The following is a 15,568-nucleotide window of genomic DNA, read 5'->3' on the forward strand; positions in this document are numbered from 1 at the left end:
TGCACCCTGTCCCCAAATCAATCCTCTCTCCAGATCAACTCTGCTCGTCCCCCTGTGTCCCCATCATTTCTGCCCCTCCTTCCTTCACTGCAGCTCCTCCTGAAGTTGCTGTGACTCTTCCCCTCCCCTCTCCCAGGGACTGGTGTTGCAGGGAGTGGAGGAGGGAGTGGAGCCTCTCTGAGCTCCTCTCTCCTCCACTCCTGTGACAGTGGTGTTGGCAACTAAGGGGCAGAGATCTCTGACTGCTTCTTGCAGCAGCCTTGATTGGCCATTCTTCCCCAAGACCGGAGATAGTGGGAAAGACAACCAGTCAGAAGCCAGGCTGAAAGTCCCAAGAGCGCTGGAGATTCTCACATCATCACCAGAAAGGTTCCAGCCCTGGCAAAAATCCTGCAACCTGTGAAAAAGTCAGGAGCGCTGACAATACCGGGGCAGAAGAGAATCAGGCTTTTTATATAGTGCATATAATTATATTAATAATAGAAAGTTCTTATAGAGTGTTTAATTACTGGTAGCTCTCAAAGCACTTTACAAAGGAATTCAGTATCATTATTCCCATTTTACAGATGGAGAAACTGAGGTACAGAGCAGTGAAGTGACTTACCCAGCATCATCCACCACTCCCAGCAGGTCAGTGGCAGAGCTGGGAAGAGAATTAAGGTTTCCTGAGTGCCAGTCCCCAGTATCTATCCCCCTCAGACAAAAACAGGGCAAATTGCAGCCACTATGTACTGTGCAACAGCAGGTGAATACTTTTTCCAGAGCTGTGTCTTCACACTGATATCAATGCATACAAATAAAAAGGAAGTAAACAAGAATACATGATACATTCAAGCTCCAGTTAAAACAGCAGCATTTTACTCTAGAGGAGTATGTCACATATACTGTGGTAAATATAGGATACTAATTATAGTAGGTGCTTTTTGGCCAATTTAAAGGCCCCATAATATTCGGTCCTGCCACCAGCGGTTTCCTAGGATTTGCTATAGTGGGAACATACCTATAACTTTACACTTTTCATTATTTTAAGTATCTCTGTTATGTCCCCTCTCACCATCCAGCTAATCTAAGCAATATTAATGTCTTCAATTTCTCCTCATCTGGAAGTACTTCTCTGCCTCTAATTACTTTTGTTGTTTTCTATTTTTGGAGGTGATGAGATCAGAACATAATGCAGTTAGGAAGCAGAGGGTCAACCATCAATGTATATCATTTCAGTTTTATTTTACATCTTCCAATTTTATTAAATATTTAAAAAATTAAATATTATAAAAACAGTCCATTTGATAAATATGCACATAAATAAATGATAGATACAATAAATAACTTAAATAAAAATCAGATTTGCTTAAATAAGGATCGCATCAGATGCCTTAACATTATGTCAGCCAGTGAAACAAAAATAGATTCTCGGAATCTGTCTAATACAGCAACACCTTCCATGCATCAAAATTATTGCATTTTCCAGCATCTTTCTAAGACACTAATGAAATACTCACTAGTCTGTAAATCAAAGAAATAGTGTGAAAAAACTAGTTCTTTAAATTAAAATAAATAACGGCAACACTTAACATACTATTGGTAAATATTTGTGTGTAGCAATAAACCAATACAATAACTAATAATAATATCCTCTAGGGCTAAATTTTAATCCCGCTGCAATCAGGAATTGGCCTAGAACCAATCAGCTACTGGCAATTGGAGTCGGAGAGATCTGTTCCTAAAGATTGGTTGTATGTGAATCTTTTGTTCAGAGATCATGGGTGGTGGGATCCATGGAAAAATGCCAAGATGGAAAGAGCATCACGCCTGGTTAAAATACAGCGTCCTGTAGGAAGGATTCAGGGTTCCCATTCGCTGGGCTCTCCAGTGTCTGATTAGATGCATGAGGTGAGACAGTGTAAAGATCTGGCGTTTAGGTGCAGGACTCCATGTAGGCTGCGCACTTCAAGTCATTGTTCAGCAGTCGGAAGAGATTGAGGATCACAGATGCTTCCAAGCATCCTGGAGTTTCCTGGGACAGGAGAGAGGAAGTGAACACATTTGTAACAGAGAATGGCTGGCTAGCAGTGGGCCAGTGAAAGCTACTGCACACAGGCCTGATGGAGGGGGGAGGTGTAAATAGATAGGGAGCACAGAGCATGCAGAAAAAGGGTGAACAGAGCAGTGTCTACACAGGAACTTCAAAGAAAGCTAATCTGAACTAACTGTGTGAATTTGAAGTGGGTTAGTTAAATGGCATTAAATTCCTGTGTGAACACCCTCATTCAAAATTAAAGTGGTCTAATTTGGTTACTTTACTTCACTTCCAGAGATCACTTTAACTCTGAATAACAGCATCAATACAGGGCTTTAAAGCAGTTTAACTAATCCACTTCGAACTCACACCTTTAGTTAATTCAGATTAATTTTCCTGGATGTCCGTGTGTAGACAAGACTTTACAAACACTCTAAGGGTACGTCTATACTACCCGCCAGATCGGCAGGTAGAGTTCGATGTAATGGGGATCAATTTATCGCATCTCGTCTGGATGCGATAGATCGATCCGCAAATCGACGCCCGTACTCCACCTCGGTAGGAGGAGTAAGCGGCGTCGACGGGGGAGCTGTGGCAGTCGACTCACCACCGTGAGGACGGCCAGGTAAGTCGAACTAAGATACTTCAACTTCAGCTACGCGAATAGCGAATAGCATAGCTGAAGTTGCGTATCTTAGTTTGAACCCCCCCACTAGTGTAGCCCAGGCCTACTCTAAGGAAATACTCATTTACAAGGTGGTCTAATATCCTGTAATTCTTAGTATATAACAACGTGTGCTGTGGTCTGTTACATGAACCAGTGAGTCTGAATGAAGCAAAAGGCACAGTGATCTGGGGTAATAGTAAATTTGAAGGGTATTATCTTTGGCTCTATTGGATTCCGAAGAAGGCCTGGGCATTGGCAGATCTGTACGAATGAATTATCTCTGGGCCTCTTTTCCCATTGCCCAGCCCAGCATCTACACCTCTTCAAAGTTTTTGTAAAAATATAAATGATTCCACAAGGTACAAAACAATGGAGGATCAGATGCCACATGTTTATCTGAAACTCTGCTATTTGCATCCTATGGAAGGACCCAAGCTAGGCCACAAGGTAAAGGCTGTTTTCTGGATGCCTGGTCCGCTACAGTCTGCAGCAGATGTAATGACCCTTCCTGATATGAGAAATTTACCAGCTTTCTGAACTAATTCAGTCTCAGGACACCTGGACTGCAGAAGCTCCTGGACAATATACAGGACACCATCCTGCACTGGCCCCATGGGAAGGGAATGGAGCTGATGAACCTGTACAGATTTGTTCCCACTAACATGTGATGAAAGTTTGTCTTGTGTGTTTGCCAAATGTACTCACCATCTTCTTGGCTGCGTGGAATTTGTGGAGCCAGCTAGTCAGCCTCCCGGAGCGTCGATGGGCGTTAGGCTGATGGCTGGTCTGAAAAGAAAATCAATACATGAAGCAGACTGGCACATGAGTAGAGATTTCAGGAACAATGGCTGAGCCTCCTACCTCTCGGTACAAGCCCAAGGCACAAATTGGTTTGATTGAGTTTATCTCGTTCTTTAGACGTGTGGATTCCATGTTAACCTGCCAGGTTCTATTAATAATACAATACCAAGCATTTGTATGGTACTTTTCACTTCAGAAGTGTTTGAAGCATTAACTATGGGCTTTACTGAGCCCTGTGGGAATGACCCTGTGTAGGGGGAGGTATGCCTTGTGCTGCCCAGAAGAGCTCTGGGAGAAACTCCACTGAATAGAAACCGGACATGCCCTGGAGCTGAGCAGGAGTGCAGCATACTCCCCCAGTGTATGCAGCCACCCATGGGTCTGTCTCCTCCCGGCTCCTCCCCACCTCCACTGCGATGTTCTGGGGGGCACATGGAAACAACAGTAGCTGTGCTACAGAGAGCACAGTATCTGCAGTGATACCAAACTACAGCCCAGGAGCTGAAGGAGGGGACGTACCTACTTGCACAGTAGCAGAGCAGTCAGGCATCATCTGTCCCTAATTAGTTAATCAAGTTAATTAGCTAATTAGATTATGTATAGGAGCAAGGCATACAGCAGCTACGTAATCTGGACACTTTCATTGTTATAAAGGGAGGTGCAAAGCAAAGTCCACAATTACTGGCACAAGAATGACTAGATCCTGGATTCACTTAAGAAATTAGTGCTGTTGGGAGTTCAATAGACAACTCCCAGTCCCACTGTGGCAAGAGACATTTGCAATCCAATACTCACGCAGATCTTCAAGTCCTCTCTGATGTGCCTCAGGATTTCTAATGGCCTCACAAGCAGCTCGGACAGTCTGGGATCCTCAAAGTTCTCAAGCACGTCAATAACGAGGTGCAGCTCCTCCTTCACCAGGATCATTCTGTCGTGCACCTAGAGAGAAAATGTGCAGGTAAAACAGTGTGTCCAGGGGAGTCGCAGACATGGAGATAAGGAATGTCTGCGTTAGCAGTAGGTAGGCGTGTCCTGCTTAGGGAGACTTTCCAAAGCCATGGCCAATGGGAAGACACCTAAGACGCAGGGGAGGTGTGAATCCACTCTGTACACAGAGCCTGCTAGTCTTGAACCTTTGGACTCTGTTGCTTACACCTTCCTTCCTTGGAATCCAACAACATGTTGTGCTTCAGATCAGTCTCAAACCTTTATTATGTTACAAAAATCTGAAGATATATTTGGCCAGTGCAAGTATTTTTTTTTTGCTGGTGATTTGGTGAACGGTTTCTGGATCTTCAAAGTGGCTGTACATAGATGTGGATATGATTTTAGAGTACTAAAATATTCTCTAATGGGAAACCAAAATACAGAAACTGAGGATTTCCTGCCACACGACCTGGAGCTGCCTATGTGAGGGAGGTTAACCAAGTTCAGTCTGGAAATAGATGATAAAGACAGGTGTGGATATGTTGGCGGTGACAAAGCCTTTGGTTTGTTGAACACTGAGGATAAAGTTAGTATCATGCATTGTATTAACACGGAACAAGGTAGAGATATTGAGATGTAAATTGTTTCCTGGCTCAATTATTTGTTAAACTGATTCACAGTCTCAACGTTTGTCTGGTTTCCCAGCCCTAAGGATGTACAAAATACAGAAATAGAAAAAGGGCCAGATTCCAACCTCAGATGACTCCTGTGTCATTTGGGAATAAATTCCCTGTTCAAGTTACTCTACAAAAGGATCACCTGAAATCAGAATCCAGCTTGGAAAGAGACAGTACTGCAACTTTGGAAAGAAGCAAGTGCTATTTTGTAACTTCGTCTCTCTTGGCAGAGGTCTTGCTTACCGACAGCTCTTTGACTTCCCAGTTCCGGTGGAAAATCTTGGTGTTGCATTTTCGGTCTGACAACAGCATGATGTCCTCCTGGAGGCACAAAATGAGAACACGGGGAAATGTGTAAGTGGAGGCAAAGCAGGGGAGAAAGTGCCAAATTCTGCCCTCAGTTACATCATATAACCCCATTCAGCCATGCAATGCTGCAAAATCCTGGCAGATTTTGACTCAACACTTTGATCCCCTAACAATGCTGCTCTCCTAGAGTCTTGGCTCTTTCCAAGAAGGTGCCAAAGACGGGATAGGCGTCAATAACACGCTCTTGTCATATTGCTTGGCTGGTTTCAGGTTGTGAACTGCATTTGTGCAGGAGTTTAACTGAGAACCGGCATCCTTTAACTCTTGACACGGAGGATAACTTGACCACTAATCTGAGTGGTGCACTTCCTCAGCTTCAGCGTTAGTTAACATGGAATGTTTGCACGACTAAAAAGAAGTGACTGGCTCTCTCTAATGCTGCTTGATGGCATGACATGAATCTGGGGTCCTCAGATTGTCTGTTTAAGGGACTAGACTCAGTTTTCTTTGGAAGGGAAAGACCGCAGATAGTTAAAAACTGGGTCTCATTCTCTAGGTTTGATGGTAACTCAGGACAGAGTTTGAACCCCTTTCAGAACTTTTTGAGATTTAAGATTAAGGACAGTTGACTCTATAAGAAATCTGAGCTGGCCAGGCCCTAACGTCCTTAGACTGACTCGGATTAGGAACACCCACTTAGACAGATTGTTCCTTCTTTCTCTCCTCGCTCTTTTCTAACAGTAAGAATCCCATTCTTTCCCTGCTATTGTCTAATCTGTGATTCTGCCCTAGATCAGTTCCAACTTTCCTGCCCTGAACATGACTCTGCCTCTCTCCACATCTATGATCCCCATTCCCCAAATATCTGAATACTTGCCGGAGCTGAACATTCTGTGCTTTGCCCTTTCATAATTAAGACTGGGTGGGGGATCACCAACAAAGAAGATCCAGACAGAGAGACTTCTTTCTATTGTATCTGCAACCCTACACCCCAACCTTACCTAAGCATATGCCTTCCATCTTATTTCATCGGCCCATAGTAATATGCCGAGAAGGCTGCTGTTGAAACTACAGCCTAGCACTCACATTGCCATTATTACCCTACTTATGTGTCTTCTTTGCACTTACAAATCTGTCCTTAACATTCTTGAAGGTCTCCAGTTCCCGGGGTGGCAGGGACTTGTATTTTGAGAGGTGGCACTTCTTCATCTGAGCATCTTTGGGAAAGGCCTCTGTAGACACTGTCCATAGGGTCAGGACCAGGACCAGTTTGCAACCCATCATTTTTCCTATTGAATCAGAAAGGGGAATTCCACGCATCACTCCATTTCCAGGTTACAAGGATTATAAACTGTATTTTTGACAGTCTGACAAAGCAGGGAAAGGAGGGGTGCAGGAAGATGAGGGCTACAATGAAATATATACATTGGTGGGTTGACCCCAAAGATCACAGCTGAGCAAACTCAACTCTTCTATTCACAAATGTTTTCAGATCCAGCCTCTTAATTTACAGCCCCAGCACTAATAATAAAAAATAAACTGGTAAGGTACTTAGAGGAATGGATAGTGTTTGATCCTTACTCTTTAGAGTAGATCACAGCAGATCAGTCTAGTAAGCCCATGTGCTAGACAGAAGCCCCAGACTTAGAGGCACGTACCTTGGAGCATGTTTGCTGGGAAATCGCTTTAGTCTCTTCTTCTTCTTCCTCAGGGTTGCTTGGCCTCCCTCTGGTCTGTGAATGTAGCCTCGCTTTGCCATTGCTCTTGCTTTTATACTCTTTAGGAAAAAATAAAATGGAATCTTGTTTTCCTTTAGTCAAAGGAGAAAACCCCACACGTTAATGCTGCTGTTTGATCAATGGAAACTGGAAAATGAAAGTACATCATCTTTCATCATCATCATCAAAGGTGCATCTAGCTCCTAACCCTCTGCCCTCACCAGGGATTCCCAGGTGAAGGACATCATGACCAAATGATGCAAGGTTTGCCTAGAGTAGGCGAGTTCTGTTTCTAATCTTAGCATTGCCCAGCTTCCGGGTTTGCGGTGTTATTGTAACGATCCACTGAGCAGCCTTTTCATTCATTTTTTCCCCCATCCTCAGGAGTGACTCTGCGAGTCATCACTGATCAGCGAAGGGGAGGAGGAGAGTGGTTTCAGTGGTCTCACAACTGGGCAGAAAGGGACTGTTCCCAGAAGTGAGCCTTCCCTTGCAGTCTCGATAACATCCAGGTTAACTATCCATGTTTGTGATTTACCTGGGAAGCAACGGCCTGGGGGAAGGAGAACCTGGGAAGCACTTTTGGCACTAGTCCAAGGGGTAGTCTGAGATCAGGGCCTGTCTGAGATCTGGGCCAGGGAGACTGAGAACCAGCAGCCTGAGAGCTGGGTCAGGCTGAATGGGAGTGTGGCAGGGGAGCAGGCCGGGGCTGGCAGGAGGTTAGTAGAAGCTGCATCAATAGTACAATGCAGCCCGGGGGAAACAGCAGAGAATGGAGGGTGGAGGCACAGAGGTAGCAGCCTTCGAAGGTACTCCAGACCCCGGGCACTGGTCTAGAGAAGGACTGTTCTTTACCACTGCGGATGGGCTGTGTGTTTTCAGAGGCACTGACATAAATAAGGGCCGTGTGTCAAGAGGGGTTTGTTAGCAGGTAGCTTGCAACAGAGGCTCTGACAGGTGGCCAACAGGAAGACAACTCACAGACTCTGAGTGAAATCACCAGCAACGAGCCTGAACTGTGGCCATAAACCACTTATCTCTGTGGTATAAAGAACGCATGAAACATAGCCAGAACGCTTGCATAGTCATGTTTGTGACTCTCTTGAGTAAAAATCAAAGGATTTAGAGATATGCTCTGCCTGCGTCTCCACGGCATAAATGAAAGAATATACCTGCATATCTCCAGTTTCTTTGTGGACCTTGGTAGCAATGTGAAATCTTGAAAAATATTATTTCCAGCCTGTCAATTGTAAAGGTTTGTCAAAGTGGATATTTTCTGGGGCATTGAAGAGTAGCATGTTTGTGACGGGTTGGATCACAGAAACCCCCTTGGGAGCTGCCACCCGATGTGCAAAGACTACCCCTGCTCCTGTTTTCCCTGCCAGCTCAGGACTCCAGCACCCTGTCTTGCTGAGCCAGCCACTCCTGTCTGGCTCTAACACAGATCCAGGGTCTGAATCACTTGTCCCAAAGCTGCAGGTTTACCTGAAACCAGCTCACAGAAGTGTGCTTGTCTTTAGCACTCAGATGCTCAACTCCCAATGGGGTCTAAACCCAGATAAATCCGTTTTACCCTGCATAAAGCTTATGCAGGGCAAACTCATAAATTGTTCGCCCTCTATAACACTGATAGAGAGATATGCACAGTTGTTTGCTCCCCCAGGTATTAATACATACTCTGAGTAAATTACTAAATAAAAAGTGATTTTATTAAATACAGACAGTAGGATTTAAGTGGTTCAAAGTAGTAACAGACAGAACAAAGTAAGTCACCAAACAAAATAAAATAAAATGTGCAAATCTATGCCTAATCAAACTGAATACAGATAATTTCCTCACCAGTTCCAGAGTGCTCCCTTTTACAGGCTAATCTCCTTTTAGCCTGGGTCCAGCAATCACTCACACCCCCTGTAGTTACTCTCCTTTGTTTCAGTCTCCTTCAAGTATCCTGGGGGGGTGGAGAGGCTCCTTCTTTAGCCAGCTGAAGACCAAATGGAAAGGTCTCCCACGGGTTTAAATAGACTCTTGTGGGTGGGGACCCCCCTCCTATGCAAAGTCCAGCTCCAAGATGGAGTTTTGGAGTCACCTGGGCAAGTCACATGCCCCTGCATGACTCAGTCTTTACAGGCCGACCCCATTGTCCACCTGGTATCTTGCATGTCTCCAGGAAGACTTCTTATGTGGATTGGAGCATTCCAAGATTTGCCGGCACTGAAAGAGAAATCTGGCACTGAATACTCACACAGTCCCTCAGGTCCCCTCTGATCTGTGTCAGGATTTCTAGCGGCCTTGAGAGCAGCTTGGACAGACTGGGGTCCTCAACGTTCTCCAGCACGTTAATGGTAAAGTGCAGCTCGTTCTCTACCAGGATGACTCTATCGTGCACCTGGGGAGAGAAACTTGTAGGTAAGAGACTGTCTGTGGGAGAAAGAGGCACAGCTGTGCAGATACAGGACTAGAAATTCCCATGCGTAGGGGCAGGCAGACTAGGTTGAAACAGGAGATTTTCCAAAGCCACTCAGGGCTTTCTTGATTTGTCAATAAATGAAATATTAAAATCACTCCTGACTGGAAAGAGCTTCATCTCCACACGTCTTTCTTGACACCAGTTTATAGCCAGTGAGAAGGCACCTGAACTGAAGGTGAGGGGTGACTCTTATTTACACTGAGAAAGAGCCACTGTCAGATCTGACATGCTCCTGACTAAATCAGTGACTACAAAGTCAATGGTCAAAGGGCCTTGTGTCAGATTAGCACAAGGGTAAGTGAGATCAGATTCAGTGAGAAAGGGACACGTTAGGAAGGAACCATCTGCTAGAATAGTGGTTCTCAAACATTTCTACTGGTGACCCCTTTCACATAGCAAGCCTCTGAGTGCGACCCCCCCTTATGAATTAAAAACCCTTTAAAATATATTTAACACCATTATAAATGCTGGCAAATCAGGGTTTGGGATGGAGGCTGACAGCTCGCGACCCCACCTCCCATGTAATAACCTTGCAACCCCCTGAGGGGTCCCAAACCTCAGTTTGAGAAGCCCTGTGCTAGCATGTGACCTTCTTGTGCCCCTTGGCTGAGATTTTTCATACTGACAGCTCTTTGACTTCCCAGTTCTGGTGGAAAATCCTGGTGCTGCATTTTCGGTCTGACGACAGCATCATGTCCTCCTGGAGGCAGAAGGAAAGAACAGAGACCCATATTTATGTAGGAGCAGGAACAAACCTGTACTAGTTCTTCCCTCAGTTCTCTCCACGCAATCCCAGTGGTGATGCAGGGAGACGAGATGCTGACATCAAATGTGTCCCTTGTACCTCTAGGGCTGGTATCCACAAGGGATATGACAGTGATATGCATGAACAAGTTTAAACTGTGCTTTGTCGTTCTCCTCCAGTGAGGAGAGGACCTGGGTTCAGCAGGCGCTGTGCTAGAGCCTGGTGCTGGCCAGCAGGGTGCTCGAGCTGGCAGAAAAGTAAAACGAAATCCTTCTTGGTAGTTAGTTTTCAGCTTCTTCCCTGAGTGCAAAGGGACATGCAGAGCGGGCCGCTGTTTCGATGACAGCCTAGGGCTCACAGTGCTGTTATTGCCCAGTGTGTGTTCTTCACACTTACAAATTTGTCCTTGGCTTTCTTGAAGGCCTCCAGTTCCCGAGGTGGCAGGGACTTGTATTTTGCGAGGTGGCATTTTGTCCTCTCAGTGCCTTTGGGAAAGGACTCTGTAGTCATCGTCCAGATGGCCAGAGCAAAGAGAACTTTGTCGCCTACGTTCACCATTTTCCCTAAGGGAGACAGAACGGGAGAGATACATCACTGACATGCCAGGCTGCCAGGCTTACCAGCCAGCGAGTTGGATGCCGTCTCATAAGCTAGGCCTGCATTGGAGACAAACCTAGCTCTACATTTTTTTTTGTTACTGTTTCTTCAAACATGGTTAAATCTACTGCAGGAGGCAGCTGGTGACACAGAATCAGTGTAATGCCCAGCTCTGAGCTCTGGCTTCCTTTAGGGGACTGGGAAGTAAAACAATTGTTACCATTTTTCAAGCTTTCCTCAAGCCAACCAGTTAATTTGATCAGCTGTGAAATGAATGAAATGAAACAGCTGGCGAAAGTGATGTTTTCTTCTTTTTCTTAAAACTAACTTATTGACATTCAGCAGAATTATCTGTTCTTTTCAAACCACCCTTCAGACTTCAGCTGTTATAAATACTTGCACACTATGTCGTCAAACAATAAAGTATCTAATAGGTGCAGCAGGGTACATCATCCTACAGCATTTGTTACAAATTTATCCTGCTTCTTTTAGTATAGCAAAGTACGAACGAATCCTAATTTTACGCAAATATATATCTGCCACTTGCAAAATAGTTCTGATAAATAATTTTCAGGCTACTGACTCTTTTTGTCTGATAGAAATTTGATAGTCGTATTTTCTTGCTGGTCTCCTATGTCACGACATTGTTTCTTCTCCATAATTTGATGACTGAACTATTTTTAATCCATGCACATTTTTGTATGAAATATCAGTTGTGAAAGTTTTGGGGAAGGCAAACCCTTTTTGCAAGTACCCAACAATTCTCCAGATACAAAACTAAACACCCTACAAATCATACCAACGTGAACTCTGATTTTCTCCAGGAAAATATTCATGAATCAGAGGGTTTTTTTGTTTAAATAGTCAGCCATTAATAATACATTACAGGTGTAAAGCACTTTGCTTGTACAACATATATTCCTTGCTGTCTACCATAGAGCACAATATAATCACTCGGTAAAGAACAATTGTGTGGTAAGGAGAGGCTCCAGGCTAGTCACTTTTACCTTGCCGTGTATTTGCTGGGATGTTGCTTTAGTTGACTCTTGTGTCTCAGGGCTGCTTTGCCGCTCTCTTGGCTCTGGATGTGGTTTTTCTTCTCCATGGCTCTTGCTTTTATACCAAAAGGCTCTTTCTGGTTAAGAAAAATAACATGAAACCACATTTTGCTTTAGTCTAGGGCAGAAAAACCCAGCTCTGCTGTCACCCAGCAAAGAGCAGCAAAGTGTTTGGAAAGGGAAAGCGAAAGTGAGGCAGGTATCACACCTGAGCTCAGAGCTCTGAGGGATTTCCAGGTGATGAAAACACTGTGATGTCACAAGTGAATTATGCAAGAGTTCCCTGCCTAGAGTAGGTATGTATGTAGACTTGGCCTTTGCTGAATTGCTAAGCCAGAAGAATTTCAGCCCCTTTTGTTTTTAAAGTCCTTTTCCTTGCAGATATAGCCTCGAAAATGTAAAATGATCAGGAGCGTTGGAACCTTCTTGCCAATCTCCTGCAGATCACAGGTTACTTACAGCAAACCAGGGCTTGCCTTTAATGTCTAGATACACCATAGATGTGCACTGAGGACTACAGTTAAGCCCGACATGCAGGAATTTTGAGCTGGGTGAGTATTCGTTTGTCCATCCCATTTGTTTTACTTTTCACCACAAAGCCAAGAACATAGGGTCCCTGTGGAGGTCTTCTGTACTCTAACATTACCAGTTAGCTGCAGTAGCATTTATTCCACTCGTTCACCAAGGCCCCAGTCAGGATCAGGGCCTCATTATATAAGCATCGTACACATAAAATACAGGCAGTCCCCTAGATACGTTTACAGTCTAAATGGAGCCTTGTCACAATGGGGTTGTAGAACACAAGCGAGGGGGAGAGACAAGGACGGCAGTAATAGGAGCAAAGCTTTGCCCGGATTAATGAAGACATGTGCTATTGTCTCCTTTCCTAGGTGCAGCTCTTTGCAGTCCTCCCCTCCCCCCACCTGCCACCCCTAGGCCTCACGCTGTACTCGTACGTGTGTTATGACCTGTTTCCTGTCTTTTGTTCTGATCTTTTTGCTGTATTCAATGGCTGTTGTCTCCTTGCCTCGATCAAGGCTGAGCTCCATTATTCAGACAGACTCTGAGGAATACAGCGAGACAACTTTTAAAGTAACAGATCTCGTGCTCCCTTTCCTCATTTAAACACTACCCAAACGGGTCTCTGAAATAACAAAGCTACACCATATCAAATAAATATTTATTAAAAGTTGTTTCACCTTTGCTTTCCTGGCCGTACGTAGAATGATACAAGTTTCAAGTGTCAACCAGGCCTGACTGTGATTTCTTAACTGATACAATTAAACCAATACAACAAAGTGTGGATGCAGTTATCTCAGCATAACGGTGCCTGATACCAGTATCGTTATGTCTCTTTCTGTACAGGCAGAGCTATTGCCGGTATAAAACATCTACATTCCTTTTGGGGGGCTGAGAGGAACAGTAAGGCAGGTTGTATTCTTTAACCATGCCAATATACCGCTAGAGTCAAAGCAGTACAATGTACTAGTTGTGAAAAAACTTTGATTTCAGGGGCTTGCATTTCACTAGAGCAAAGGGCTCTAGAAACACATGAAAAAGGCAGCTCACTCCTTTCTAGAAAACAGACTCTTGAATGACTACACTCAGGTTTTGGAAGGTAGAAAAACTCTTTGATTCACCTTTGAAGTCTGCCAGTACTTACTCAGACAAAACACCCACTAACTTCAGTAGTATTCAGCCTATGAAAGCACTGCAGACCCAAAGCTAACCAGCTTCCCATGCCTAACTCTCTCAATAGTGGGATTTGATGATTTTTTAAACTAACCATTTGTTAAGAAGATTTCACTCCCTTCCACTTGCTGGCCTGTATGTTTCATTGCCTTTCCAGCAACTTCCTTTTATTAGCCCTGATTCCTGTTCACCTTCTATGCATTATTCTCTCTCTGCTGCTGCTGACAGGTTCTGTTAACCATAACCAGGTCACTGGCAGGTGTAGTTATCAGTTATGTCGACACAGGTGTTTAAATTCCTGGTACTACCTGTGCCATTTTGGATGTGCATGATCTGCGCCCAACATTTCTAATGAATAAAAGGAAACCTGTGTGTATTTGTGCGGCTTGCCACGTGCAAAGCGAACCAGAACATGCATTAAATCAGGGCTTCTTATTCAGAGTAACAGGAAAATCCACAACTATATGGAAACAATTCTTAGCCCAAATAATTGATAGATAACTGGGTTCAGTCAGTGGGACCCTTTCAGGTAGGTGACAAAAGAGAGATATTTCCTGGTGTATGAAAAGCGGCTTTCTGACACCACTAAAGTAAACTGTAGGGGACACTATTAGCAGACCATACACTACACTGAATCAAATTCTACTGCATGTATCAACTGAGGACTCTGTGACATGTGCCTTGCTGAGATAAGGTTAGGAGCTAATGAAACAAAACTGAAACTGGTTGAGTTACATCAACATATTGCTTCCGAACTCCAGCTACGCAGGCGACCTATTCAAGAAGGAGAAATGGATTAATGGGATTCAAGAGGTGAAATGTCCAAAAGAAATTTTTAACCCATGCAGCTATTATTTCACAAGAGTTTTTAAAAGAACTTTTCAGGTGTGTTTAATTATTCAGGATTGTTAATTGCCTATTGTGGCTATAATAGAGTTAGAAGCAATTAGCAATAATAGTACCTAGCTCTTATCTAGCAGTTTCATCTTTGGATCTCAAAGCGCTATACGAAGGAGGCCAGTATTATTGCTGTCTTACAGATGGGGAAATTGAGGTTCAGTGAGGGAATTGATGTGGCCAGAGTCGCCCAGCAACTAACTGGCAGAGCTGGGAATTAACCCACACCTCCTGCGTTCTACGTCAGTTCCCTAGCCACTAGGTGACATATGGGAGATGCATGCAGCTGTATAGGAACAGGGCGGGGGCGGAGAAGAATACTTCCATTTTAAGATCACTATAGAACCCTAATACTTTCCATTGAGGGAAAAATTCTGCTCATCTTATGCGAGTCACATCGAAGTCAAGTTGTATGCGTCAGGCAAAAAGGATCTGAACCTATGTCTGGAAAGCATGTTTGCTAGAGAGCCGTTACGGGACTTTAAGGGCTTTGCAGCAGAAAGACAGAAAGCTGACCGGGATAATGCAGGCACCCCTAACCCTCCAATCATAATGCCTCTATATAAATCCATGGTACACCCACATCTTGAATACTGCGTGCAGATCTGGTCACCACATCTCTAAAACATATATTGGAACTGGAAAAAGAACAGAAAAGGGCAACAAAAATGATTAGGGGTGTGGAACAACTTCCATCTGAGGAGAAATTAAAAAGACTGGGACCTTTCAGCTTGGAAAAGAGATGACTTGGGGGGGGGGATATGATAGAGGTCTATAAAATCATGACTGGTGTGGAGAAAGTAGAAAGGAAGTGTTATTTACTTCTTCTCGTAACACAAGAACTAGGGGTCACCAAATGAGATTAATAGGCAACAGGTTTAAAACAAACAAAAGGAAGTATTTTTTCACACAACGCACAGTCAACCTGTGGAACTCTTTGCCAGAGGATGTTGTGAAGGCCAGGATTATAACAGAGTTTAAAAAAAGAACTAGACA

At 44.1% G+C, this 15,568-nt stretch overlaps 2 protein-coding genes across 2 annotated transcripts; both read right to left on the reverse strand.

Annotated features, from left to right (window-relative positions):
• Positions 1 to 1,378: 1,378 nt before the first annotated feature.
• Positions 1,379 to 6,682, reverse strand: LOC135974272 (interferon lambda-3-like). Its single transcript, XM_065561287.1, has 5 exons — positions 6,527 to 6,682; positions 5,333 to 5,410; positions 4,281 to 4,424; positions 3,390 to 3,470; positions 1,379 to 2,014 (listed from the first exon to the last, which is right to left on the reverse strand). The coding sequence occupies exons 1-5, from the start codon at positions 6,680 to 6,682 to the stop codon at positions 1,916 to 1,918; spliced, it is 558 nt and encodes a 185-aa protein (XP_065417359.1). The 3' UTR covers positions 1,379 to 1,915.
• A 1,820-nt stretch (positions 6,683 to 8,502) lies between these two features.
• LOC135974273 (interferon lambda-3-like) lies at positions 8,503 to 10,886 on the reverse strand. The gene is made up of 3 exons (XM_065561288.1): positions 10,725 to 10,886; positions 10,206 to 10,283; positions 8,503 to 9,502 (listed from the first exon to the last, which is right to left on the reverse strand). Exons 1-3 carry the CDS (start codon positions 10,884 to 10,886, stop codon positions 9,293 to 9,295), a joined length of 450 nt encoding a protein of 149 aa, XP_065417360.1. The 3' UTR covers positions 8,503 to 9,292.
• Between the last annotated feature and the right edge of the window lie 4,682 nt (positions 10,887 to 15,568).

Source organism: Chrysemys picta, chromosome 11 (genome assembly GCF_011386835.1).
Source record: "Chrysemys picta bellii isolate R12L10 chromosome 11, ASM1138683v2, whole genome shotgun sequence".
NCBI lineage: Eukaryota > Metazoa > Chordata > Testudines > Emydidae > Chrysemys > Chrysemys picta.

Bases quoted from the DNA above. Each gene is read 5' to 3' on its own strand.
- LOC135974273 (XM_065561288.1), bottom strand. From the start codon at position 10,886: ATGGTGAACGTAGGCGACAAAGTTCTCTTTGCTCTGGCCATCTGGACG. The intron at 10,284-10,724 runs GTAAGTGTGAAG...TTCTGCCTCCAG, and splicing joins AGAAAGCCAAGGACAAATTT to GAGGACATGATGCTGTCGTC. The intron at 9,503-10,205 runs GTATGAAAAATC...TTCTCTCCCCAG, and splicing joins GGGAAGTCAAAGAGCTGTCA to GTGCACGATAGAGTCATCCT.
- LOC135974272 (XM_065561287.1), bottom strand. From the start codon at position 6,682: ATGATGGGTTGCAAACTGGTCCTGGTCCTGACCCTATGGACAGTGTCT. The intron at 4,425-5,332 runs GTAAGCAAGACC...TTTTCTCTCTAG, and splicing joins GGGAAGTCAAAGAGCTGTCG to GTGCACGACAGAATGATCCT. The intron at 3,471-4,280 runs GTGAGTATTGGA...TTTTCTTTTCAG, and splicing joins GAGAGGACTTGAAGATCTGC to ACCAGCCATCAGCCTAACGC.